General features: G+C 41.7%; 1 protein-coding gene across 1 annotated transcript in view; it reads left to right on the top strand.

Moving 5' to 3' along the window:
• Positions 1 to 263: 263 nt before the first annotated feature.
• The window catches only part of plcb3 (phospholipase C, beta 3 (phosphatidylinositol-specific)), a 52,048-nt gene continuing 24,715 nt past the window's right edge, over positions 264 to 27,596 (top strand). Inside the window, exons 1-2 of the mRNA XM_086165201.1 lie at positions 264 to 489; positions 17,451 to 17,537. Coding sequence (XP_086021327.1) covers positions 391 to 489; positions 17,451 to 17,537 — 186 coding nt within the window. The 5' untranslated portion in view covers positions 264 to 390. The remainder of the gene's footprint in view (positions 490 to 17,450; positions 17,538 to 27,596) is intronic.

The raw sequence follows: 27,596 nt of genomic DNA, 5'->3' as shown, positions 1-27,596 counted from the left end.
GCTATCCAAGGCGTAAATAAACAAACAGACGAATCAGAGCTGGAAAGAAGAAGAAGGAGGAAGAGGAGGAGGCGCGTCACCGCGTCGCGTGGAGTAGAAAGCGGACGACGGCCGTGCGCGCCGAAGCTCCTCTTCCAGGATCCCCACTCCGCGTGTTCCAACTTCGCAAACTTCTGCGTGGGGCTTCTGAGAGAGAGAGAGAGAGAGAGAGCGAGAGAGAGAGAGAGTCTCCTCTTCCTCCCTTCAAGACTTCCCCGTTAAACTTTCCCCCTCCGGCAGCAGAGGGAAGAGGGGTCGGAGGAGGAAGAGGAGTGTTCGTTCCTCCCGGGGAGTCGCAGCTCCCTCCAGCCGGGATAGAGGCGTCTGCGCCCGGGCCGGGACTCCCTCGCCATGGCCGGGGCGAAGCCGGGAGTCCACGCTCTGCAGCTCAAACCCGTGTCCGTCCACGAAGCGCTGAGAAAGGGAGGCAAGTTCATCAAATGGGACGAGGTGAGTGCCCCCCCCCCCCTCCTATTTTCCTTGAAAGCATTATTTTTTTTAGCGCACATGCGGGTTAATGTATTTTTTTTTAATAGAGGTGACAGATCTGTCAGATTCTGATGGCGTGAAACATGACTGCCTGCTTCCCCCCACGCTGGCCCACTCATGTCACACAACAGATGTGTGTGTGTGTGTGTGTGTGTGTGTGTGTGTGTGCACGCGCACCTGCTTGTTCGTTCATAGAGAGCGACTGATAATGTGTGCAGGTGTTTGCATAGCCTCACAACCCAGCGCTGAACACAGAAGCCCACTTTGTGTGTGTGTGTGTGTGTGTGTGTGTGTGTGTGTGTGTGTGTGTGTGTGTGTGTGTGTTTTAATCAGATATTTGAGTAAAAAACGTCTCCAGTGCCAGCAGGCAGCAGGGCTTGAATGTGTCGAATTCCCGTCAAGCCGGTTTCCTCAGTCTCAGGTTCGGCTTAGACGCCCCGATCCCTCCTTCTCCTCCTGGGAGGAGAAAGCACCTGCCAGGTGGGGGGTCACAAACCACTCGCTGTTTTAAGTGCAAACTAATCTTTCACAATATTCTGTTAAAATGTTTTACTTACATACTTTTGGGCTCTGCGACTTGTCATATGATGCCCCACAGTGGTTTTAGTTTTGCTTCCTGTTTGAAATAAGATCTTACAGAGATTATTTTATGTCTGTCTGCCTTGACAGGCCAGTGGCCATACCATGATAACTATCCATAGTGTGTGTGTTTGTGTGCGTGTGTCTGTCTGTCTGCAAAGTCATCAATGATTAACTGAGCTGCTGAGGCTCTAACTACAGGCCTGTGTGTCTTCCATTTGGTAACCTCCTCTCTTGGATAGAAATTATGCAAGGTGTGTGTGTTTGTGTTGAGAAAGAAAGAAGGTGTGTATCGCTAAAATACCGCGTAAGTACACATTTCAAACCGGGTGCCATTATCACAAGCTTTCAGATACAAATTAATTGCACTGTTGACTTGAGACGCAGGTTCTCGTATCATACACACATTGCATTAAAAGACAAAAAATTAATATGTAATATAAAATAATGAATATATTTACTTTATCAAAGTTAATTCAGGATTTAAACAGCTTATTTTTCATTCAACTGGCCGAAATCTATTTGGTTAGGCTGAAATCCCTTTCATCTGAGTTTGTGAGATGAGTGTGAGTTTTTCCTTTGAAAGCAAAAACCTGATCATTTAAAAGACTCAGGGACCGTGACACACACACACACTCTCACAAGCATTGTGTATAGTTCCTGTGTGGAGTGTGTCCACATGTTATGTGGATGTTTTTCCTGGTGTTACTGTTGCCTCGCGTCCTGCAGAAGCCGCCTGTTGGTTTTCCTCTGGAGGCGTAACAGGTGTTGGTCCCGACCAATGACGTACTGTGTCGTGTAAAGACTGAAAACCTCTGGGGTAGCTTCTGTCTTCCACCACTCGGGACAAAGGTTCAGAGGTTTATGGCCCCGCCAGCTTGCCGATCTTTCCAGTAAGCGCTTTACTCACTGTTCTACTTTACATCTGCCGATGAGTCGCACGTCAATGGCGGGACTGTGCCACACTCTTACATGTCACTTTCACATTATTTACCAAACAGTTACATCCCTATTGAATATGTGAGGGCTGAGATTCATTTTCAGATGTTTCGCAACCTTTACCTCTGGAAATGAATAAGGTTATCCAGTTATCTAACCACCCAACAGCATTAGCAAACCTGGAGGCCATCTATCTTACATGACATTCACAGACTTTTGAAGACCCGATCCCATTGCTTCCCTCTGAATATCTTTATAATCTTATTGGCGATAACATCTCCACTTGGGTCCAATTGGACACAGCTACTCTCTTCAGTGAAGATGAGCAGATACACATCCTTGCTGCGATCGTGTCCATGGACCTATCGTGCGGTGAAGGGTATATTTTGATCAGTGTCTGGAGGAAGCCCCGCAGACATAAAACCCAACAGGCAATTGCTCAACAACCAGACAGTAAAGAAACATGTTACACAACAGCCAATCAGCGATAGAACGAGTTATGTAACAGCCAATCAGGCAATGAAGTTGGGACTTCACAGCAGGCTGCCGCCAAATATCAGAAAATCAGAATTTTTTTTTGTTTTTTTGTTTTTTTTTTTGTTTAGAAATGAAACTGCATCTCTTTTTTTTGCTTTACCTCTAACTGTTCATGTCATCGATGCCATCTCTGTGCTGGCAGCAGTGTTGCAATTTTATAAAGGTCCCTCGCTGCTTCAGTAGCTGTCGGCCATGACTCCAATGAAAACACATCCCGGGCAATCGTTCAGTATGAAAGGACTGTTATTTGTAAAACCTCTGGGAATCTGAGTGAATGATGAGGGCGGAGGGAAAGATAGCTTTGTCTCATTGCCAGGATAGTTTGGAATTATCCCAGAAACCGAAGGACAGTGAGATGCTGTCAGTACGAAGAGACACGTCTACTACGAATACTGGAACTGATTCATTGTACACACACCTCTGGTAATGACATCCATCCATCCATCCATCTAAGGGCAAAACTCCAAGCTTGCACGGTGAAAGGTCAAGTGCTCTGTATCTAAGCAAAACTTTCTGAAGTGACTACTTCCTGGAGGAGACGTAGCTTTTGTAAATGTGAAACATGCAGTTGGGAATGGAAAACAAAGCGCGATCATTGTTTTCAAAAGGCAGCCTGCATGAAATCCCGGTACGAGTTGTGACTTAACTCAATTGGAGATTCACGACTCGTACAGATGCCTTCGGATCTCAAGCCACGCAGTCCAACCTGCACGCAACGTTTGACACTGTTCTCATTTTAAAGGTTTTATTTGTATGCAGATTGAAGAGAGCAGCCTGTTTTCATCCAACTTCCCTCTTTGAAAGTAAAACAAGATATCAGCGAGTGCCTCACACGCGCTTTAACCATGACATGATGTGTGTGTCTGGCTCCAGAAGAAGGGTCTTGTCACGCAAACAGTGAATGTCATGTCCTTTTGATTTCTCCTCTCTCCCTTTCTCTCGCTCTCTCTCTCTCTCTTTCTCGACCCCCATCAACACACACTGTGTATCTTTATCTCTATGGGATTTCCCAGGAAATTTTTATGTGGGTGATAAAGTTTGTGAAAAACGCTCAAACATTTGCATGTTTTCTGGTTGTCTTTCTGCCACTCCTCTCACTAGCTGTGCTACCCACTCCGGCCCCGCCCGGCCGTACTATCAAAATCAGCAGGATTGTTTATGGGAAGGAATGTAGGTGAGATAAAAGAGAGGAGTGCAATTCCTGTTCTCGAAAGTGACTAATCAATGAATAATTCTAAGACCACAGAGTCTGTGGACAAGATAACCGCGACAGACCTTCGACTGCAGCAGCAGCACTTGTAAGGAAAGAACATTTACCGACCTCTTGTAGTTGTAAGCGTCTGAGTCTGTAAAGGGAGATGGGTTTTCTTGGACTCCAAATATGCTGACTGGCATTTCATGCTTAAAATGAGTCTTGAACATAATATTAATACAAGTGCAGGGTCTTCTTTGTATGTTGGACTAAATACAAAATACTTGATGCCGTACTCACGAGTTTTGTTTAAGTAGGTAAATTAGGTAACTAGATTCCATCTGATACTGTGTTTTTCACAAGTAACTTGTATTTCAGAGAAAAAATATACTGAAATTGATAAATCGACCTACACAAGTACTGCACTGTAAGTGTTAACATTAAAAATACTCACCAGGCAAAATGGTTGCCTTAGAGATAAGTTATCATACTTTTATGTGACTGCACCAGGATCTAAATAAAAAGTTAAGGCCAGTTGCTTTTGACATGTGCCCTATGCATATAATGCAAGAAGGATGTTACACTGTTCTTGCATTACTGTTGAGAATCACATCCATGTTAATGTTAAACACAGCAGTTGTTTTTGAGGCCCGATTACTGAAAAGTAGTTTGAAAATAACTACATTATCAACGTCAACAAAGATATCGGATGCCGACATCCGCATGAGAGGCCATTATCTGTTTGTTCGAGTTCATTTGTGAAAGTAATTTGTAGAAGAAACTATTAGTTGTTAGTTTCTGAGAGGCATTTTTAAAACTCAGTCTAGTATTTTTCTGCTCAGTGTTGTATCTGAAGCTGCTGTGTATCAGGAGACATTCATAAAGAAAATAAAATTGAAAAAAGAAGCAAAAAAAATGAAATTATGGATAATGTTACAAATAGAAACACAGTGCATCTTGAGCACCAAGTCTGTATTTGTGTCACAGTTGATTGATGAAAACCAGTGTTATGTAGCGTGATTAATATATGTATATATATTTAATTGAAAGCTTGACCTCAATCACGGTTCATGAACTTGATATGATTTCTTTTGGGGAAAAAAAAAGTTCCCCCGCCTTTCGGTTCTCTCTCTCCCGGTGTCCAAACAGTGGACGTGGCAACTTTTATTAGGTACAAGCTGCCTTGGTCGAGGCCTGTGTGTTGACTCAGTGTTTGTTCTTTAATCTTGAATCTGCCTCCAGTCCAGAAAAGCAGAGTAAAGTTAGACGGGGTCTATTAGGGGTTTGAAATTTCAGGTTATGGTTCAGTTGCAGTTGCAACTGTGGAAAAGAGGTTGCGGATCCGTATGTGAAATAGCATAAAGTTGCATTTTTCTGTTACCTTTTTTTATTGATCAGTCAAAATCTCATCAATTTTTCCGTTTAATTTCCTTCCAAAAGGTGATCCTTAAACTCCCTATTATATCCAGGATGTTATAAGGTCCCATCGATCCCCAATCTCTCTGTTAATTCACCTCTCCAAGATAGGACTCAATTCAAGACAGTTGTATATTGTGACACCTGTACAATTGCTATTTCTAGGTTAAAAAGTTGAGTGTGAGCATTTAAAACAGTTTAACGCTCCACCAAACATTTTCTCCGCTCATTATTGAAATGTCTGGTATTGTTTTAGATGGATCTTCATGTACTGGAAACACGGATTAATCAAAGCTCTATTCCTACAAAAGAACCGCCAAGTTTTCACATGAAGCTTTGGAGGGGACGGGGAATGGGTTTCTGCAGCGCAGCATGGTGTGTGTTACTTTAAAGATTCTTGACAAAGTAAGAAAACATTGTGGACACATAAGCACACACACTCATTCAGACAGAGTGCCCAGGGGTAGTGAGGTTTGTTTACATGAAAATACCACGTTTGACCTCATCCCTCGCCTCCCTTCCTCCTCGTCATCTCGTCCTCGCCGGTCTGCATTGCTTGTTTCTCCACCATTGGTCCTCAGACCCGTTCGCCCGCTTGTCGCTTCATACCTTCGTACTGCAGCCTCTTCTTTTCCCCCCCTCTTTTACCTCCGCCACTCCGTACTCGCCTCCTCCTCCTTTTACTGCTGTGGGGATTCTTTGGGTCTCACAACAAGACCTCTGTTCCCAAATGGCCTTGGGAATTCTACTGTAGGCCCATCAAGTGACACACTAACGCGCACACACACACACACACACACACACACACACATAGATTCATGCAAGGGGGGGCACAGTAGGAATGCATTCCAAATTATTGACCCTCTTTCTTGTGCGTCTCAGCGTTTGTATATCTGTGTGTGTGTGTGTGTGTGTGTGTGTGTGTGTGTGTGTGTGTGTGTGTGTGTGTTTGTATCTGTGCGCGTGTGCAGTTGTTTTGTTCTGGGTGTGTGTGCGTTTCACATTGAATGACTTCCTGTTCAAGCTTGTCGTTGGCTCCAGAGCCAAACCGTTTTCGTTCTTTCTCTCTCTCCGCCTCTCTCTCCTACTCCTCCGTCTTTCGCTGTGCTGCTCCGCCCTCCACACCCGACCACAATTCAATTTAGATGAATTCCAACTGGAATTTGGTTAAAATTCCTCTCAAACAAACAGATAAAGCAAACGAGGCAGACGGCTTGTCTTAAGTGGGGCTTGGCTCTCCATCAGCCGCGTTCTGGAGGGGCCCTGAAATGGCTCTTTAATAAATACAAAGATAAATATTGAAATGTCCCCATTGTGGGACAATTTAAAGCCACATTCAATTCTATTCTAAATAGTCATCTTTACACCTGGCGTGTACATTTGCCACCTCTCCGTTCCTCGTAGGTTTCATTCAGCTGGATCCAATTTACACCAGCCAATCAGAAATACTTCCTCTTCCCTCCACGCCGTATGATTTTTTTTTTGATGTATATGCTCTTGAAATGTGCACCAACGCAAATAAAAAATAAAAAGAAGAATTCCCGTTGTGACCCCAGCACTCCTACATGTTCTGTCTTCAGAGCCAGGCAGGAAAAGTTTGATCACGCACACACATTTTTTGTTTTATTTGTTTACTCTACATGTTCGTATCGCATAATCACAAGCAAACAGTGGCTCAAGTCTGCTGTTTCCAGATCTTTAGTTTAGGCTGAATTTTTATCCGAGGCCAATAAGACTCTGACCTTTCTGTCCTGTTGCCTTAGATTGTATCAGTCTGAGATGAACTGACAGCATAAACTCATTACCCCATGTTACTCACACACACACACACACACACACACACACACACACACACACACACACACACACACACACACACACACACACTCAATAGATGCATCTTTTCTCCTTCCCCATCAACTTATTAAACAGTTATTAATTTTTGATTTCAATATCCAAGAATGCGCTGCATTCTTCTTTAAGCAGCAATCACACAATTAACGATAATTGATAATTGTAGCTATGTTGCTCAACCCTTAAGTTTCTTCAGCCCCCCCCTTCCCCAACCGAAGCAGCAAAAGTTGTCGCCGACCTGTTTTTTTTTTCGGGTTGCGACGTGTCTTAGGTGGGACAACATCAGCAGACACGTACAGATGATGAATCTAAAAAAATCAGTGGTGCCCCAGCATTTCCTGGGAGTGTCCATGGTTTTATGGTCAGAATAAGAACCTACTTCCTGTCTATAATGATGGTCTGGCCTAATGAGCCAAATGGAAGGATCAGGATCCAGTTTCAGGGAGAATTAGTTACACCGTATTGCATCGACGCTTAATCTTAATGATACCAAGCCAATATATCAGGATGGTGGTGCCCATTTCCACGTCACATGAAAGGAGAAAACAAAGTGCATGACCAGACAGCCTTGGAGCCGCTTCTTGAAAGTGCACAACTGTTGACCTCCGTGCCCGAACACAACAGAGAGATTTATTCGGATATTACGTTTTCACTTATTGCATAACTTCCCCCCACTGTGTTGTAAATTCCGTTGCTGAGGAAGATGGATTTATTGGTCGATTTAAACAAAATGTGATCCAAAAGATTGGCTTCATTCTCGACCATCTGCATTTTGTTATGCGACTGCGGTTTCACGCACGTTCTGTATCAAAACTCTGCCGATACGATGCACGTTCGGACTTTCTCACTACTTCTTTTATTACCTTGTTCCTGTTCTGTACAGATTTAAATGTTTCTCTCAAGCCATTGATCCTTTTTTTCATATCATCTACTCTCTCCAAAACGAGTCTCATCTGTCCGACAGGCATTCTCATGTGTGGAACACCTTTAGGTTTTATAATCTCATAACTTTTCACATCGTAAAATCTAGTATTGGAAAATGAGCATGTTTGTATTTAAAGAAAAGTTTGTGAGTAGAGCCGTCTCATTATCCCTTTAACAGCTGAGTGAAGGGATTTTTTTATTTTGTTATGCCTACACTTTTCACTTTTAGCATCTATACTCAAAATACCAGATCTTCTAAACAGAAGGGCATCGAGGAGGTTCGTGGGAAGAGCGAGCAGTGGGTGGGGAAGGGAAGGTTGCGTGAGGGGTCTCACGGCGTGTCGAGAAACACCGCCGACATCTTGACGGAGTGGTGCGAAATGAGGGATGGAGGCCGAGGGAGGAAGGAGGGTGAAAGGTCAGTTGCAGACCCATGACAAGTGTGGTGCTGACATCCAGACTCGGCCTGCCGCGTCTCTGTCTCCTCTCATTTTGTCATCACTCTGTGTTTCTCTCCTCCTCCATTAATCTCTCTTTCCCGATTCCCCTTTGATTGTCAAGTGTGGGCGCGTGTATGAGTATATACTATTCAATCATTTTCCAATTTTCTAATTTTATGTCTTTCAAAACATTCTATTGACCCTCACGTCCATGCCTTGGAAACCTCTAGACTAAGATAACCTTGTGCACTTCTCTTCTATAGGTGTATTTCCTCTTTTGACACGGATATTGTGATGCACCCTCAATTGTTGATCATTGCGATTGTAGTTATTGAAGTTGAACCATCATGACTTATTGCCCCCGCCCCCATATTTAATAAAAACGGTCTGCGTGCAGTCTGTCTCTAAAGTTCCAGAACTCTTATTGTCCTCCAAGGTCAAGTGTCTTTTATTAGTTTGCGTTTGTGTATGTGAGTGACACATTGTGCGTCACATTTTCTGAAATTTGCCTGCAACTTGGCACTGGACACATGGTTCTTATGATGTTCTTGTGTTGCATCCCTGCTGGATTTAGGTGGTCCAGTCTCAGGAGAGACGACCAAAGCCTTATAAATACACCCCTTGCCTGGCCACGATGCAGTTGCAGCCCTGGAGGTTCTTGCACTTGCAGTAAAAGCAATGTCAAATGTGTAATGAAATATAAATGGAAATCTGTTTTATACATTTTTGAGCAACCAGACAGCTGCATCAGAGCAAGGTAAATTGTTCTCTCTGGTGTACCAGAATGATGTCAGACATGGGATGAAGGTAAGAATGAAATACAAAGATACCAAGAATAACATCAGATGGGTTTAAATATAGCCAGCCAAACACGTCCCGTCAGGGCTGGTCAATGTGAAAATAGATCAAATCTATGATAATCAGAGGCCTCTTTCACGTGGCCTCTGATAATCATTGATTTGATTTCTGATTTTCTCGATTATTCAGATCGTGATTTCCCCTTAGGTCTGAAGTGATGTGTCTCACCACTCAGAGGAGGAAATGATTTCACCCTTTTGGAGTGCAAGGGAGCAGATTTGTTGTTTCAAGATATATTTTAAAGACATTGTCTTTTTTGTTCATAAATCCTGAAGTTATAATGGTTTTTTTGCCTATATATATATATATATATATATATATATTTTTTTTTTTTGGTGTGCAGATTTTTCACCTTTTTTTCCAAAGTGCTGAAACCAAAACAGACAGAGCAGTAGTGCAGTGTTTAGTGGTCGGTTCTATGCCGACAGGGGGCCTTTCTATGTGGAGTCTTCATGTTCTCTCTGTGTCTGTGTTGGTTTCCTCCAGATTCTTTGTTTTACTCCCACAGTTCAAAAACATGCAGGAGGTTAATTGGTGCTAAAGTGGGCAGACGTGTGAATGAGAGGGTGAATGGTTGTTTTTGTCTATATGTGGGCCTGTGATTGATTGACAGACGGTCCGAGATGAGCCCCACCTCTTGCCAAATGACAGCTGAGATAGGTCAAAGAAGGACCCGACTAATGTTAATATTCATCTACAAGATTAATTTGTCTTTTAAAATGCTATTAATGGGCTAATTGTGATCCTTGATGACCTACATGCTTCAGTTTTCCTCTCTGGCTTCACTTTTCCCTTTTTTGACTCTCCCTGCTCTGGAGTCCAAAGGTTATAAACTTTCATCAACTCTTACCTTGTCGTCAGAAGTGCAGCTCAAACACACACACTAAGTGCACACTGGACGTCCTTCTAACGCAGTGTGACAGAGTAAGGGTGCATTTTTTTTTGCACTAATGGTTTTCCCCTGACTGGTGTTACGCAACACACACATTAATTTGTGGTCAAGGTAGTGCGAGTTAGAGAGCCAGAGTAGCTGTGCGTGTTTTTGTGTGTCTCCACATATGCTCTGAGCTCCAGAGGGTGGTCTGTCCACCGTGTGTGACATTATCATCTGGTAATGAGTGTCTTCAATTTGCGGGTCAGGACATCTGGCGGGGGTCTGGAGACAGAGAGGTGGTCCTCAGGCAATCACGGGCTAAATAAAGAATCAAAGTATCAATACGAGTTAAGGGGGCATGATTGAATCTGAGAAAAGAAAAAAGGTGAAGGAAGGAAGTGGGATGAGAAGGTTTATTTACATGGGGGGATAATTGATAGTTGTTCCATTATAGACACACATTATGTATGTATGTGTGTGTGTGTGTGTGTGTGTGTGTATATATATATATATGTGTGTGTGTGTGTGTGTGTGTATATATCTCCCCTCTATTAATCCCCAAGGGTAATTTTTTTCTTTGCAATTAACCCATCATGGATGAACCATGAGCAGTAGCTTGCCTTTGATCAGCGCCAGGGGAGCAATTATTTTTATTTATATATATGTGTGTTTATATATATATGTGTGTGTGTGTGTGTGTGTGTGTATATATACATATATATATATATATATATAAAATATATAAAATATATAAAATTAAATATATAATATATATATATAAATAAAAAAATAATAACATATAAAGCAGATGTGTTGATAAAAGCGCGTCTCGATATATTGTCTGATTGGCCTATACTATCCTTCCGTTAAGTCTGGGTTTTTCAGGGTAAAAGGCAACATCGTAAAAAAAGAAGTCAAACCTGTGTTGAGGGCAGACATGTTGATCCACACACGTGTGTGTCATTTTTGAGGGGATAATTTGAAAAAGTAACTGCCAGGTATGTAAAATGTGGCAAGGAAAACATGCAAATTGCTCTGATCACTGGTTGCGTGTGTGTGTGTGTGTGTGTGTGTGTGTGTGTGTGTGTGTGTGTGTGTGTGTGTGTGTGTGTGTGTGTGTGTGTGTGTGTGTGTGTGTGTGTGTGTGTGTGTGTGTGTGTGTGTGTGTGTGTGTGTGTGTGTGTGTGTGTGTGTGTGTGTGTGTGTGTGTGTGTGTGTTCATCCTTGGTGGATCCTGCATTTGCTTGCAAGCTTCATGTGTGAAGTTTGTTACCGGTCACATGGGCATATAGACAGCATTCCTTTGGGTGAATTTATGTGAGTACATTTTCGTGTTTGCCCTGAAGGGAATTCCCCTGCCACAGCAGAGAGGCCTGTACTGTCACTAACATAAACCAAAACAAGCCGGTGAGAGGTAGAGCTGGCGAACTGATTGAGGCTAAATGAATCTGATGGGAAAGACCACTAAGAATGAGAGATCCAACTTGTTATTTAACTTCCCATAGAGGCAGCCTGGCTTTAAAAAGGAGAAAAACAATCCTTTGCTAACGTGATCTAATTTGAAGCCAAAATTCAATTCGATGTGTACAGGTCAAAAACTTCCTGCTTGTCTTTTCAAGAGCAGGCCAATATCAACAACTACAAAACAACTCAGTGATATTTTGAGACAAATAAAAACAGTAACGTGCAGGTTTTGATGTCAGCTAATGGTAGGAGTAAAGAAGAGTCACAAGAGCTGGGATAGTGCCTTGCCTTACTGAAAAACACCCCGGTGTGAGTCCTTGCATGTTCTGATGTGTCCGCCACTTCTCGAATATCATGTTTTATGCTTCCGGCACCTAATTTCTATACAGCAACCGACAAAATACCACACAGCAGCTATGAGAGGGCCAGCAAGGTCACATCCTGTTAGTTGTTCATTTCGAAAAGAAAAAACATGACAAACCACTGTTGTTATCAGACCCATAATTTAATACGTACATTATTATTTGAATGAAATTCTGCTGTAGGCTGTCATTTTCCTGATGCATTGCAGAGTATCCAAGAGGCAACCAAGCAGTCAATACTGAAGCATTCAAACTGGCTGAGACTAAAAACAACTTAGAACAACGCTATCACTGCCCGCTTGCATCCATTAGACGAGTTAAAATCCTCCCTTCATTTTCTCTTTCTATTCTGTGGTTGTAAGATACATCTAGAAATGTTTTATTAATAAGACAAGATAAGATAGACTTTATTGATCCTGCAACAGGGAAATTCAATTGTTATAGCAGAATTCCAGGGTAGAAAACTATACAAATAGTAACAATAGAATATGCAAATAAAGGATTATTTAGTTGGCAGTATATTTGCTGTATTGTTTATTTGGATGAGGCTACTAGTATTACCTCACACCACACATGTTCAGCAGATTTGTAAAATGCATGTTTTTTTTCCCCATGCTGCAATCCTACATCCATTCTACCGGCAGCTCAGTACAGTTTAGCCATTTTAATGATCTTCTTAAGAAATCACTTCTTTGCACATCTTTTTTTATTCTATCTGCATGCAACCCAAAATAACATATAATAACACCCTATTATTTAAATACACCTGCATCTGGATGTCCATGTGCTTTACAGTCTATTCCAACTGCCCCATCATCTCCCATCAGCAACCATAATGCTGTTGAGGTGCCGCCTCCTACTGTGTATCCCTGTGTCTTAAAATAGTCAGACACTTGGAGACGTCACGTTCAGGAAAGGCTTCTGCACCTCTGCAGAGGAAACATTGATAGCAGAACACCCTCAAACTAAAGCGGGGCCCCTTTCACTGTCAGTCGATATGGCTTGAAAATATTTATGCGGGGAAGGGATATTTTCATGTCTTAGTGTCCTTGGTCGCGCCTCTGTCGGCCAGTTTGAAAATGCCGTGTCGTGTAATATTCAAAGCAAAACTTATCGAAGGGTGTATATGTGCGTATTTGGTAAACAGCTAGTACATGTGAGTGCCATGTATACGCGTTTGTTTTTCGTAAGCTAAGCATTAATCACCCAAGCTGTCTTATTTTCATACGATATTCAGGAGTTGTTGTGTTTCTAGGACTTCCTCTGAGAATTATTATGTTGCTGTCTGGAGTGAAATCCACTTCCAAGCCCACTCTGTTTGCTGCTGCTTCAGAGCTGTGTCACTTTGGAAAAATGAAAGCTACTAGACGGAGGGGAAACAGATATCCATCATGGTGGCGGCACCGCAGGCGAAGAATGTTTAGCAGTAACATTCGTGACATCAAATCTTCAGCAGACATGGGCGCCTGTTATCAGGGGCAGAGCTCTGATGTGTAACCCCTCTGATGCCAATACGGAGTGACACAGCTTTGCTGCGGCTCTATGGAGTAAATCAAGGACACTAGTTCAGTCATTTTCAGCCCAGATTTTTTTGCATAGTTGAGCTGCCATTCATTTACTCACAACCTTACATAAGAAAACATGTTGACCAATCACTGTGTCAAAGTGGCATAAATTGGACTATAGAATTTTTAACCAAGTTTTAAATATCTGCTGTCACTCCCTCAGATTTTAGAGCTGTTTGATGAAAGGATATTATGTCCTGTTGCCCTTTCTTGAACCTTTCCTTTCTTTGTCTTTTTTATCTTTTCAAATTTTCCTCTAATTACTATCCGCCTCATCTCTCTCAAACTTACTCTCCCTCTGTCTGTCTTCTTCCAACTGTTTCTCTGTCAGCCGTCCCAGGAGCCTAAACTCAAGGTAGGTTCTGCTGGAAAATGTTGACTGAACTAAGAAAAGCTAATACTCAGTTATCGCCAAATATCGTTTTCCTTTTCTTGCCAAAGAGCAGCCGATCATCTCACCATGACAGATTTATGTCCAGAGTGCGACATAGTCAAGGATCTTGTCACATTTCAAAGGTCATACAAGCCTATTTATATTTCAAACCTGAGAGTTTAAAACGCATCTTTCTGTGTTCTGCTGAAAGAAGTGAAAATGACTGACTCTCAGACTAATTTCAAGACTTCCTCATTCTCAAATCCTTGTTTTTCAAACTCTGTTTGATGCAGTTTTAGGCTGGAGTGCAGCACATACTTTCAGTTTCAGCACTCGAAGCATCAAACAGTGTTATCCAAGTGATGCGTCGCAGAGCCGCAGAGCCCCCTCTCCGGTCGTCCGGCATCCAGTCCTTGCTTAGATGGTGGCACTTTCATTTTAATCTGTCTTTTTGAAGGTTCTGTTTTCGACATGAAAAGGCCTCAGCTGTTTTAATATAATATCAGTGCAGACAGCTGGTATTGCATCCCTCCATTCAGTTGGGGTTTGGAATCGATATGACAGATATCTGTAAATATTGAACTTTTTAAAAAATATTTGTTATTTTTCATTTTTAATCAGAAATCAATCATAGAAATTCAGCCTACAACAAAGTGTATATTCTCTCAGCCTGCTGTGTGAGGCCTTACTGAGCTTCCATGAATCATCAAGATTAGTGCTGCTTGATAGTTGCATTTGAACCAAGATGCCTTATTTTTGCCCTTTGGTTAAAATGTTCTTCATTCACAGACCTCCATCCCAAATCATGTTGTGTGTAGCTGTCAAAAACATGTTATATTCACTACAGTCCCTTCTGTTCCCTCTTTCAGTTTAGAACAACTAATGCTATTTTTCTTGTGAAATGTGTCTAATAACAGAAAATTCTGTGGTGTTTAATCTTTGTTTTTGCCTGTGAGAGTACAACGCCTATCAGCCTCTTAAATCATGATAATATTTATACATTTCTGATAACAAAACAGTATATTCCAGAGAAATCATTTGCTTATGATATGTGTGATTTGTATTAACACTGTGTAACTCTGTGTTTTATAGAATTACTCAAAAATAAAGTTCTTAAAGTCTGTAATATTATATTTTAAATGTTGCTACTGACAGATAAAGGGTTTTTCTTGCACCGACTTGGATCTTGGCAGTTGAAATTCAGCTGGTCATTGTGCTGGATTTAGATGATGTCATGTCATACGGGCTCCTTCCATCACATGATCATGTTGGATATCTGTAACAACCAGCTGAGCTCCATGTCTGTACAGAAAGATTTCAATTTAATGGATAAAAGATGTCGGAAAGACTTCATCCTTTTTTTTTTTTTAAGGAATAAAAATATATCTGGCTAAATGTGGACGTAACTTTATTTGGCATTCTCCATAATTTCATAACAGCTGTAGTGAGTCTGCTCTGCATCAGAAAACATGACAGTTTGAATGAAATTAAATGTTTTTGAAGGAATGAGGAAACACACACACACAAACACACTCCCACACACTTGGACACGACCCAATTTCAGCAAAATTACATATTCTAACTATTGTTAGTTCCCCTTTGCACATTACCTTGTTTGATAAATACAACTCTGACCAGCTGTGGTCATTTTGCTTTGTTTTTTCACTCTCTACCCACATTACCCCCCCCCCCCCCCCAACACACACACACACTTTGCCATCAGCAATTCGTTGTTTGTTTATTTCACTTTAGTGAAAGTATTTCCTCTGATGGTATATTGGTGGGAAAGTTTCCAGTAGCCGCCGGGCAAATCTCTCTGTTGTGCCTTCTGACAGTTATGCTGATATTGATGTTTGTTATGCAATTGCTTACATGACTCATCTATCATTGTAATAACAAACAATTTGGCTCATCATGGCTGCTTCCCAGGATGTCTGGACAACATCTTTGTCTGTGTGACCCTGGCCACCACTGTAATTACCTAGGGTGTGTGTGTGTGTGTGTGTGTGTGCATGAATGGTATCTTGTGTATGACCCATCATGGTGATGCTAATGACATGTTGGCGCTGGCTTGTTTAGCATCATCCTGCAGCACACCAATGGGATCTTTCACCCGGCCAGGCCATGTGGTTTCGAGCATGAAAATTGCATGATACGTACACCCAAAAAACATTTGTGTTCGTGGTTCTCCCTACAATCCCATAATGTAGAGGTACCGCAAAACGTCAGGTACACCCACTGCAATGCCGCATGTTTTGCCATCAGGGCCTCCTTATGTGTATTTCTAACCGGCGTCTGCTTTTGCTGTCCAACTGCAGGACAGGCTGGCTAATGTAACACTTATAGTATTGGATTTGAAAATCTTCTTCCATTGTCCTGCAAAAATAAATCCCCTCATTTCAGATTTTTAACACATAGACCTTTGTTTGGTTTTTGGTTTGTGTGAAGCTTGGGTTGTTCCAATTATGTCAATTTTTTGCATGAGGGAACAACAATCATGCTTTAAAATGCACAGATTATTTTTGTTCTTGGAAAAGAAATGAGAAGATTTTTAGTTGCTGAAATTTTGAATATAAAGTTTCCCCAGCAAAATTAAAATTAGTGCTCAGTGTTTACTTGAGACTCAAGAGAGGGACTTGTCTGATGTCAAAGCCCAATCCAGTCAGTTGCTGCAGACCCAGAGACAGCACTTTCAGGACCAAGATCTCAATTTATCCTATTTAAGCACAAAACATGATTTTTTACAAACACAAATCTTAAAAAGGGTTGTTTTTTTTTCACAGTTAAGAACTGCAAGTTTATGTAAATCTGACCGCTTTAATTGGACACCTGAGGTCCTCAAATTGTCCTCAGGTCTGCAGCAATCTCATACTGAGATCAAATCTTTGGACTAATCTTAAGTCTTTGGTCTTTGATCCACCCATAAAATACATTTTGGGGTTTGATGCGAACATGAAAGTTTTCAACATGTATTAATACATTGTTCTCACAAAAATAGCTCACTGATTGCAGTGTCTTTAAATAACCTTAACAAACTTCTGATTGCACAATACACTCAATCATAGCGAAGGTGACAGGTTTTTCAAAAAATGTTTAACTTTATTCTTTCAAACAAGGAGAGCATATCAATACCAATCTTTTGTAATGAATTCAAGCTTACTTGTACATGTTCCATCTAAGCCATTAGCTGTTCAGGCTGCTGGCTTTTTGCATAAATAGATCCAATAGTTAACATACTGTATTTTGATACACTCCAAATGAAATGTCTTAAATCATTCCTGTTGCTCAGGGTCATAAAACGGGTGCTTACTTTAATGTATCTTTTAGTGTGTGTGTGTGTGTGTGTGTGTGTGTGTGTGTGTGTGTGTGTGTGTGTGTGTGTGTGTGTGTGTGTGTGTGTGTGTGTGTGTGTGTGTGTGTGTGTGTGTGTGTGTGTGTGTGTGTGTGTGTGTGTGTGTGTGCGCGCGTGTGCGCGCGCATCAGTGCGAAGTCTGTATCATTTGTGTTTCCATTGTGCTAACGGCTCTATTTCTGTTGTCATCCAGGAGCCAAACAGTGGCCCTCCCACGCTGGTCACACTGAAAGTTGATCCAGATGGATTCTTCCTCTACTGGACAGGAGGGTCCAACCTGGTGAGAGACACACACTTGCATCCACTCAAAGACATTGATATGCATGCACACACACACACACGCACACACAGACACATATTCAAACTCAAACCTCAAGTTGCAAAGTGGGTCAAATGGACTCCCCTGAAATGAGTCACAAACTCAGACAGTAATACAAACGGGCCACTCACACAAGACCACAGTAGATTTAATGTGCCAGCACTCTTATTTGTAAGTCTGAACTTTATCATGTAAGTACACACTCTTCCCGGTCTCTGGCTCACTTGTCTCCACTGGAGAGACTCTAATTGTGGTCATGTCTCATCCATTACTTCAACCGAAATTGCTTTTTTATCACTTTTTTTTCCCCTGTCTTATTTCACTGCCCTCATCCCTTCCCGAAGTGTCTGTGGTCTCCATCCTTTTAGTCCATCATCTCAATCCCTTCTCATTTGCCCATCTGCACTTCCCAACAATTGAATTATTCTCCATAATTTTGGTTGCTATGCAAATCCAATACTTCTGCCGTTAGGCCCAGAAATATTAGATTTAACATTCTGGGCACTTAACAGATGTAATTGTCCCGGACCAAATGAGTCAGCCAGAGGTGGGACTCAGTGACTGATTTGAAAGCATTTGCGCTGAGCAGCACAAATCTTCTACATGAAAATAGAAGATAGTCAGTGGGAGCATATTTTTGAGTCAGGTATCTCATGGCTCTCTCTGCTTATGCCTTTATATCATCCTCCAGTATGCCGGTCCATTTGCGTAACTCTCACTGGCACAAAGGTGGCCCCGGCCAATTTTCCAGGCATCTCAGATCAAATGATATATCAGGCCAGTTCAATGAACCCCCCTTCCCCAGCCCCATACGCACAGCTCGTACTCGCTCTTTGTCTCTTTTTCCTTTGCTTTCCCCTCCACATCCCCCACATCTCTTTTTATTTCTGGCTGCCTATGTGTCCGAAAGGCATGTAAGGAATGACCTGTTGATAGCCAGTACTATCGCTGCGTTTTGTTCGCGTGGCTGAGCAGCTGCAAGTCGGGGCCACGGCACATATTCTTCTCTGTCATCACACGTGTTCGTGCGGTCTCATAACAGGACGAGGCTTTAAATACTCAATTTATCCCTCTATGTGTGTGTGAGGTATTCAGATAATAGGCCATTTGTCGCCTGAGGTGCAACTGTGACACTATTTAGCAATGACAGTCCGTTAAATGGTTTGAGTGTGAAGCTAAATCACATTCTCGCTTTTGCAAAAACACACACACACACACACATACACACACGCCCATAAACAATTAATATGCTGTGTTTTTTTCTTTCAAATCATTCTCAGATTTATCTCCATTTTAATTTAGCCCCAGGAAAAGTCCTCATGTGGGCCTTAATCTATATTGTTTTGTATAGTATCGTTGTTCTTTTTCCTCGAGTTGCATTGTTTTTCTTTCTAATGCACCCTTGCTTGACATTCACAGAATGTCACACTGATGTTCTTCATTTCTTATGTCACTGACACCCAGATTTGCTTAAGACTCATTTATGCTCACATTGAGTGCATAAATAGGTACGCCCGTGCCAAATGTCACCACCTACATTTTTCCCATGCGTGCTTTACATTGCCATGGTTGTGAAGCAATACATTCGCTAGAGGGCAGTGCAGAGTTCACTTCCAGGTTCTCATTCAAGAGTTCCATTTGAGACGACAAAAAGACACGAAGAGAGGCAGGGCAATAGACGGCGGCGGTCGGCGTGGCTATTAAATACATGGCGAAACTTGGTTATATGGATGACGTGCTGTCTTGTTCTCTGTTGCTTTCAGTGGTTGCACTTGAGCATTCTACACAACACTGCTCCCAGAGACTTCCTGTGGTACTGCTGTGTCTGTTGCGTTTGGCTACGCATCTGTGAACTCTCCAAAAAAGGACAGAATCATACAAGAAATAAATGCAGGGAATAGAGAGAAGGCTCCTTCCGTACGCAAATTGAGCATTTAGTATGAATGAGCCCTTAGAAACTTAAAAAGATTAAGAGAAAAGCCCGACATTGACGCATCCAGCTTTTATGAACCCCATTCAAGGGTGTCAACAGATATCTATGTAACCGAGTGCATTATGTTTGCTTTAAGGAATGTTGACCAGCAAATGAGTCATTTTCTTATATCCCCTGGCTTTATCTTGAAAATGCAGTTCCATAAGACAACTTTAGAAATTATGCTGATGTCTTCTCATTTGGGTTTCATGCCACAGGATTTGTTCTATATCTCTTTCTCTCCCTTTCTCTTTTTCTTCCTTCTGGCTCGACCGGCTTGGAGTTCGGCCATTGTTCTTAATTCAGTAGCCGGAATGTTGCTCTGTGTTAGCCACAACCGCAAGAAAAAAAAATGAAGCTTCAAAACACCCAGACCACCAGCAGAAGGCCAGTTGTAATGAGTGTGTCAGCGGTGACGTCCATTTCTTCAGCTTTTTGGTGTATCAGGTTCCTGCAGTGACGCGGGTTGAGATTTGGCTGGTAAAACCGCATCAACCTTCCTGCAGAGCCGTGCAATATCTGTGAGGAGAAGAAGCCCCCTAAATGTATCAATATATCTCATTTCAATGCGTCTAAGTTCAGTCCCACGGCTTTAGTTTGGCTTTGCAGCTCCCTGGGAGATTTCCAACCTGAGCTGGAAAGAAAGAGGACATGGCAACACAGATCTTTAGCTATTATTATTAACAAGAGCAGCTTTACACTGATGAGAAGGGTATTCTTGATGGAACCCATTTCTCTGAATAGCGGGACCTAAAATATTTCTCCAGTGGAGGCTTCATTGTCACTGAACTGCTTTGCTTTTTTTCCTTTTTTTTTTCTTTACCAGACATCAAATGACACTTGACACTTGGGGGTACTTGATGTACAAGTATCCAGTCCTGTACATCCACACTCAATTACGTCAGTTTTCTGTATTTGTGCAATGACATGTTCTACAACTCAGAAGTATGCAAAGCTGATAAAACCAAACCAATTCGAGATTTGGGGACATCTGTGTCTCGGAAAGGATTTTCGGGGCATGGAGAAAACACATTTAAATACACAGTCACAAATCAGCCTTTCCCCTTCTTCCGTCTGTCCACTCTGGAATCTGGTTTATTTAATTTCCTTCCTCCATTCTTTTGTATATCCATCTGAATACCTGTCCCGCCACCTTCTTCCACCATTTCTCTTTTGCTTATTCAATGGTCAGTCCATTTTCCTTCAATTTAGCTCCCTCTGTTTCCTGTCACTTTCTCTCTTGTCTGTTAAATGCCTATGCTGGACATTTTTTCTTCATGCCTGTTTGGAGCATCAGTCAGCTGGTATTTATTTCCTTCTCTTGACTCCTCCAAGATAACTGCAGTCTCTTATTGGTATGAAAGTCACTCCTTCTTCTCTTATGCCCAATTGTTTTCTACTTTTTTCCTCTCAGTTATTTCCTTGTCACCATCTTTGGCAATAATGTCCAACTGTCATTAACCAGAAAATGCAAATCATTCTGTTTTGTTTTTATAATCTGAATGAGTCTGAAAGTTGTTTTTTGATACCAGGAATCATATTGGAAAACACTATAATGCTTTTAAAGTCTCATCATTTGTATCTGTAATTGCAATCACTTCTCATTATTCACATATATATATTTTTTTTTTACATTATGGGTTAATGTGTGTACATTAACTTCTAGATGCTGGTTGGTGGGTCGGGCTCCACCTTGCCGTTGCTTTCTAAGTCAAATTGCAATTCACTTGAGACTAACCAAATGTCAGAATGGTTTGCTCTTGTCCATTATTCTCTCTAGATATGCAGGAGGTAGTGATTTTGTAAAGAAAATTCTTGATAGCATTACTAGTGTGACTGGGTGGCATAAGACACAGGCCGGGCTGAGTGCTAATATATGGTATTTCATATAGAAACCTTTGCACAGTCCTATATTATTTTAGCTGTCTTAAGACTGAGTTTTTTTCCAGGCGGTTTAATCAAATAACTCACATTTCATTGGATCCTGAACTTTAACATTGAGCTAACAAAGTAAATCTTTCTTTCGCTCTCCACTGAAAGGTGCTATTTGGTGATCAATTACGCATCTCATTGCACTAGTGCAGACTGTTTGGTCTCATCCTCCTGAGGTCAAACAAGCTGTGGATGCCAGCGCTTGATGGTTACACAAGAGCTTGACAAAACCGCACATCTGTTACAACATGTGTTTGCATTCTCCTGATAATCCTGTGTCTGTGAGTGTGTGTGTCTTTTTGTGTCCCAGTTGTGCTTTGTCCTCTTTTCATTTGCATTCAAAATGAAAAGTTAGAGGTATGAAGCAAAGGGGATGAGGTTAGATTATTTCTCGCCTTGCTTAGATGGTTCCTAGTCATTAGCTAATTTTCAGATAATGATGATAGGAAAATACAGAACAGACTGAAGTCAAATGAACACTTACAGTCGTATTCAAGCTCTGGCTGACACCACTGAAGTGTTGTTGACCCCAGACCCGCTGTGCCATTTGTGTGTGTGCTTGCGTGCGTGTGCGTGTGTGTGTGACCAAGTGAGCACCTCGGATATCAAGTTTTGTTTGAATATGACAATGAACATCATTCCAAATCTTGTATCTCTCTACTTGTCATGTAAACAACATATTTCATTTGATTATTTAGTATCATTGTAATATCCAATTCAAATAAATCAAAGATGTTCAGCTCATTCTAGCCATTGGCAAAGTCATCTGCTCTGTAAACACAGCACATTGAGTATATTCATATCAGATGGGGTTTTTATTGTGGTTTGGTGAAATTCAACCATCATCTCTTGGCGTCAGCACTGTGTGAAAACTTGTAAACACCTACTGATAGTCAGTGGGGGTGGGGGCACCCCAGAGGTCCATGCATTTGGGATACGTGATGTTTTTCTCATGTGTGTGAAGCAATAGCGCATGCTTTTTTTTCCCCCGTCCGGCATGGATGCATTCATCCCTTCTTTCTGCCCCCTAGGCTGGTTAGTGGGTGTGTATTAGCCACATAGATTGCTGTAAATGTGCTCAGCTGTGGTGGTGCTGCAGGAGACACTGATATCCTGGGCATCACAACTGTCAACTTTGTGAGGGGCGACCCGAAAGACGCCTGTCTTGAATGTGCATTTGTGTTAGTGTTGTAAGAGCACTTAAGCAGAGCTTAAGCAGAAAAAGCTCTGGGAGATTTTAAAAAGAAAGGAATGAAGGGTTCCGGGTTTTTTTTGTTTTTTTTTATCCCCCGGTGGTGACTCACTGCATCATTTTCTTGAAAGGGGACAGCCGTTGTTATAACAATAAGGCCAATCAGAGGTGAGAATCTCAACGATGGATGACAAATTAATGGAATAAAATGATCCCAGCCGATGGATTTGTCGTGCTGAACTGTGTCTGACAAGCTGTCAGGCTGCAGCCTCACCTGCAACAGCAGGATGAGTTGAAACCCACCCGGCGCTTCAGATGATCTCCCCTTCTGCTTTGTTTTACCTTCTGTGTCACCTCCTTGGACTTATGCTCTTACTCACTCTTAATCCACCTTCACTCTGCCCACCTCACCTCTCTGCAGGCCAGGACAGCTGTTCGCTGTCAGACTCATGCTGCAAAAGTTGTTCCGCTCAGTATAAACTAAGGGATGATACTTCCTCCCTCTCTGCTCTCTGTCTCCTTTCTTTATCGTCCACAACGCCAGCTTAGTTTCCTTCTTTTTCCTTCCTTCCTCCCGGTGCTCTCCATCTTCCCCTATCTCATCGATGCACATTCTCACAGCTTTCTCCCCATCTTTGTTCCGTTGTCCCTCCTCAATTTCTTGCAATAACACATCTAATCTCACTCATTTCTTTCTCGGCGTGGGAAAATGGGCAGGAAGTTGTTCAGACAGGGGAGATGGGGGTTTTGTTGCCCAACCCCCTCCTTCTGCACATCCACCCCCACATTTCCACTTTTCTCCAGATTCTTCCTTCTCTATTACTGTCCACACCCTAACACTAGCACATAGTAAGGTCATGTCAGTAGCACCTGAGCTTGTAGATATTTGCCCTGGGGCCGTTGTTGGGTCACAAAACAACAGTAATTAGGCTTGAACTGGGGGTAATTGATTACATGTATTTTCGCATGATAGAGGAGGGAGACACACACACACACACACACACACACACACACACACACACACACACACACACACACACACACACACACGAACAAATCCTAAACAAACACTTTGGTTTTGTGCTTTTGTCACCTCCAGTGGGATTTTTAGCAACCACACAGGGTAATTGTCATTTTGGGTTTCACTTGGTGTCACCTTGACCAACCTCGGTGCAGGTAGATTCGGGCTCTTTGAATAGTTCCCTTTTTAATAATTAATGTCTTTTTTGATTACTTAAAAAAGGCAATACTTTTACTAGAGCAGGAAAGATCTTTATAGTATTTGTGATATTGTTTGTTTTCTTGTCAAAATTCTTGTCAAAAAGTGATATTCTTCCATTGAAGATGTTTCACCTCTAATTGGAGAGGTGAAATGTCTCCAAGGTAAGAAAATTAAGTCCAGTTGCGATGATACGAAGATTTTGATAGGAATTGGAAATGACATGAATGAACATCTACAGACATGTTGTTTTCTAACTTAATAAGTATAAATAAGAAAGTTTGTTAAAATTTATTTGTCAACTTGTCAAGTCTTGGTCTTTAAATCATACAGAAATTAGTTTAGAATCAGACATTAATCGCCTAAATGAAGTAGCAACAAAAAACTGAAAGCTCAAGGCAGAATGGCCACCTGTTGTTTTAGGAGAAGTAATGTGAGTGTTTTTTGTCAGGCTGCCATAGTTGCCAGCCAAGAAATGGTTCCAGTTGTTGATACTTAGCTAAGCGGAGACCCTCCAGGCTTTGACAGCATACAGATTTGGAGCAATCAACTTGCAAATCTGCCAACATCGAAGTGGAAAAAAAAACAAAGACATTTTCCGAGAGGAGGCTTTCTTAATGTCTGTTGACTGCCGCATCTTATTGTTTTTGTGTAACGAGTGCAAAAATACCTGTATAATTTTTTTGTTGAATGCAGAAATCAGCAAAGACTCACCTTTAAACCAAATGACTGAGCAAGAATTTGATTTGATTTGTCTTTGAAAAGTAAGTGATGGTTTAACCGGTTTGTTTTGATCATCAACCGCCCTCAGTTTACAGCTGAACCCATCTGAACTGGTAATGCTGGGTGTGTGTGTGTGTGTGTGTGTGTGTGTGTGTGTGTGTGTGTGTGTGTGTGTGTGTGTGTGTGTGTGTGTGTGTGTGTGTGTGTGTGTGTGTGTGTGTGTGTGTGTGTGTGTGTGTGTGTGTGTGTGTGTGCGTACACACATGCAAGCAGGCGCCCTCTCTCATTAACTTAAATGAGTCTTTAAAATGTAGAAGCAGCAGCTTGAAACAGTTGTGTGTGTCTGTGTATGTATTGATGGCGTGTTTTGTTTTGAAACAAGGCGGTTGAAATGCTAGTGGCATACTTTTTGGAAGGTATAAGTAGAAATTTAATATAGATTGTGTCTCGTCAAAGATGTCACTCTCACCAAGGGGTTTACATAACTTTCTCTCATTCACTCACACACAAACACACACACTTCAAGCAGGGGTCACTTTTGGACACATACACACCCACAGAGTGGTTTGCAGAGGGAAGTTGAGTATGTCGGTCGATAATGTGACAGCTTCCTCCCACTTTCCCCTCTATTTTGGTGTCAGTTGGTCACATGTGTTCTTTCTGTTGACATTATCTGTTAACGCACATGGCAGAGCTGTCTATACACACTCACACACACATGAGCTGATGCGCTCGGCATAGATTCCATTTTGTACCACAATTTATAAGAACAGAACTTGAAGTGACATGTTGCTCAGCATTGTCTGAGCAGATGCTTCCTCCAAAATGTGTGTGTGTATGTGTGTGTGTGTGTGTGTGTGTGTGTGTGTGCGTGTGTGCGTGTGTGCGTGTGTGCGTGTGTGCGTGTGTGTGTGTGTGCGTGTGTGCGTGTGCGCGTGTGCGCGCGTGTGTGCGTGTTCGTGTGCACGCCTGCATGCGTGTGAATGTGTACATACACGACACAGTACTCAGTTCCCTCTACTCTGAAAATGAAACCATCCTTTGTGCATTTCTGCTGCAGGCATGAAAACCCTGGCACCTTTAAAGGCTGATTCAGGCTTTCAGGGAAGCACTTAATCAGTTATTGCATCCCTTGTTTTGCTTGTAGATTTTTTTTTTCCCCTTTTTTCAACCTCTTACAGTAACAGCAGGAATTGAAAACACCAACTGCAAAGTGTCAGTTGAAAGCATCCGTCACTGTCAACAGATTCAGGTTTGACCAGCAGCGACAGTTTTTCTTGCCTAAAAAGGAAAATTGGCATTTTAGGGGGGATTGCTTTCTGTTTGTGACCATAAAGAATCCTTGAATCATTTCCCCTAAATAAAGTGGTTTGGATGTTCCGGCTGGGCTGTTTGTGCCATCTCATATTTCTTCACCAGTTGGACTGTCCAACGACATTGCTGCCTCTTCAGATCTCAGAGATTATTAGACAGTTTTATCATAACTAAAATAATTTAACACTGCACCCTTTTCTTATAAAGGTTGTCCTACTAAATCTGTATTTATACCAAAACAGTCACTTCATAATTACATCTTAAATAGCAATGAATTAAAGTGATCGAGAACTTAACCCAAAATAAGCAAGAAAATATGTGAAAATGTGGAGTGTGTGTGTGTGTGTGTGTGTGTGTGTGTGTGTGTGTGTGTGTGTGTGTGTGTGTGTGTGTGTGTGTGTGTGTGTGTGTGTGTGTGTGTGTGTGTGTGTGTGTGTGTGTGTGTGTGTGTGTGTGTGTGTGTAAAAACAATTTAAAAAAATGACTATTGTGACATGACATTTTTTAGACATGTCTAAGTAAATGTCAGATAAGACTCAATGTGTATAGGCGTATTTGTTTGTATTCTTCAGATCCCAGGGACATTGGGATGATACATGGGCTCATGACTCAAAAAGTTCATGACCCTCCGACCTAAAAATCCATCAAAAGTAAACAAATTTAAAACCAAACCCCAAGGAGAGGTCATTGTTTAATCTCCCCTGAAGAAGTCATTTAGCTACAATAAATTACAGGTCAGCCGCCACACTGCACTCTCTGTTTACATATAACCTTTTATCTTTCGATGTGTGTGTCTGTGTGTGGGTGCCTGCATGTGTGTCTTCAGGCTGCTGCACAAATGCAGTTTTGTTTGGATTCTTCATCCCCAATACATGTTTGTTTTTTGTAGAGTAAAGAATGCTGCAACTATCACTTGTGTGTGTGTATGTTTCTGTTTTATAGTCTATTTATATACGATCTGAAACATTTGTTTTTAACTTCTTATTTCTATGAGGTCATTTTTTACGTGCCTCCAGTTTCTTAATGTGCAATTTGTCCTACTTACTGCACTCTCACGTTTTACTCCTCACAATCTCTATCTTTAATTCCCTGTGTTTTTAGTGCCCTATCCTCATCTCACTGGATTCTAATATTTCACTGATTATGAAGCACTTAGCATTAGGGTACAGGCTAAGTGGAAAAATGCAGTTTACGCTCTCCAGACCACAGAAATAAAATCAGAAAGATTGAGTGGGAAGGACAAAGGAGGAGTTTGGTGATGGAGCAATAAAGAGGACAAAGGGGGGGAAAAGACCCTACTGATTTACACAGGGGAGAATATTACGAGGTGACACAGATGGTTTCATGCTTCGGAGGGATATTGAGTTACCTCTGCTTCACCAAATATCTTTCCAATTCTTCCTCCTCTGCTGTAAAACAGTACAAGTTTATCTTGTAAAGTAGAACTGGACCCTTTGGTGGATCTGTGGAGCGAGTACCCATTTTTATTGCAAAACTACGAAGGTTTTCCAGATGAGTTGAATGTTAGACAGAGGTGAATTAAAGCTTGAGATGGGAACTTATTTTTCAACATCATTTTGGATTTAAAAATAAACAAACAAACAACGAAATGTCCTGTAAGTTTGGTGTGAACAATGTATTTTGGTGTGATATCGCAAAAAAGCATTA

This window comes from Fistularia commersonii, chromosome 19 (genome assembly GCF_037954325.1).
Source record: "Fistularia commersonii isolate RoL2024-O1a breed Wild chromosome 19, RoL_Fcom_v1.0, whole genome shotgun sequence".
Classification (NCBI taxonomy): Eukaryota; Metazoa; Chordata; class Actinopteri; order Syngnathiformes; family Fistulariidae; genus Fistularia; species Fistularia commersonii.
The sequence above is the reverse complement of the archived record's forward strand: the minus strand, read 5'-3'. Positions and strand labels throughout refer to the sequence as shown.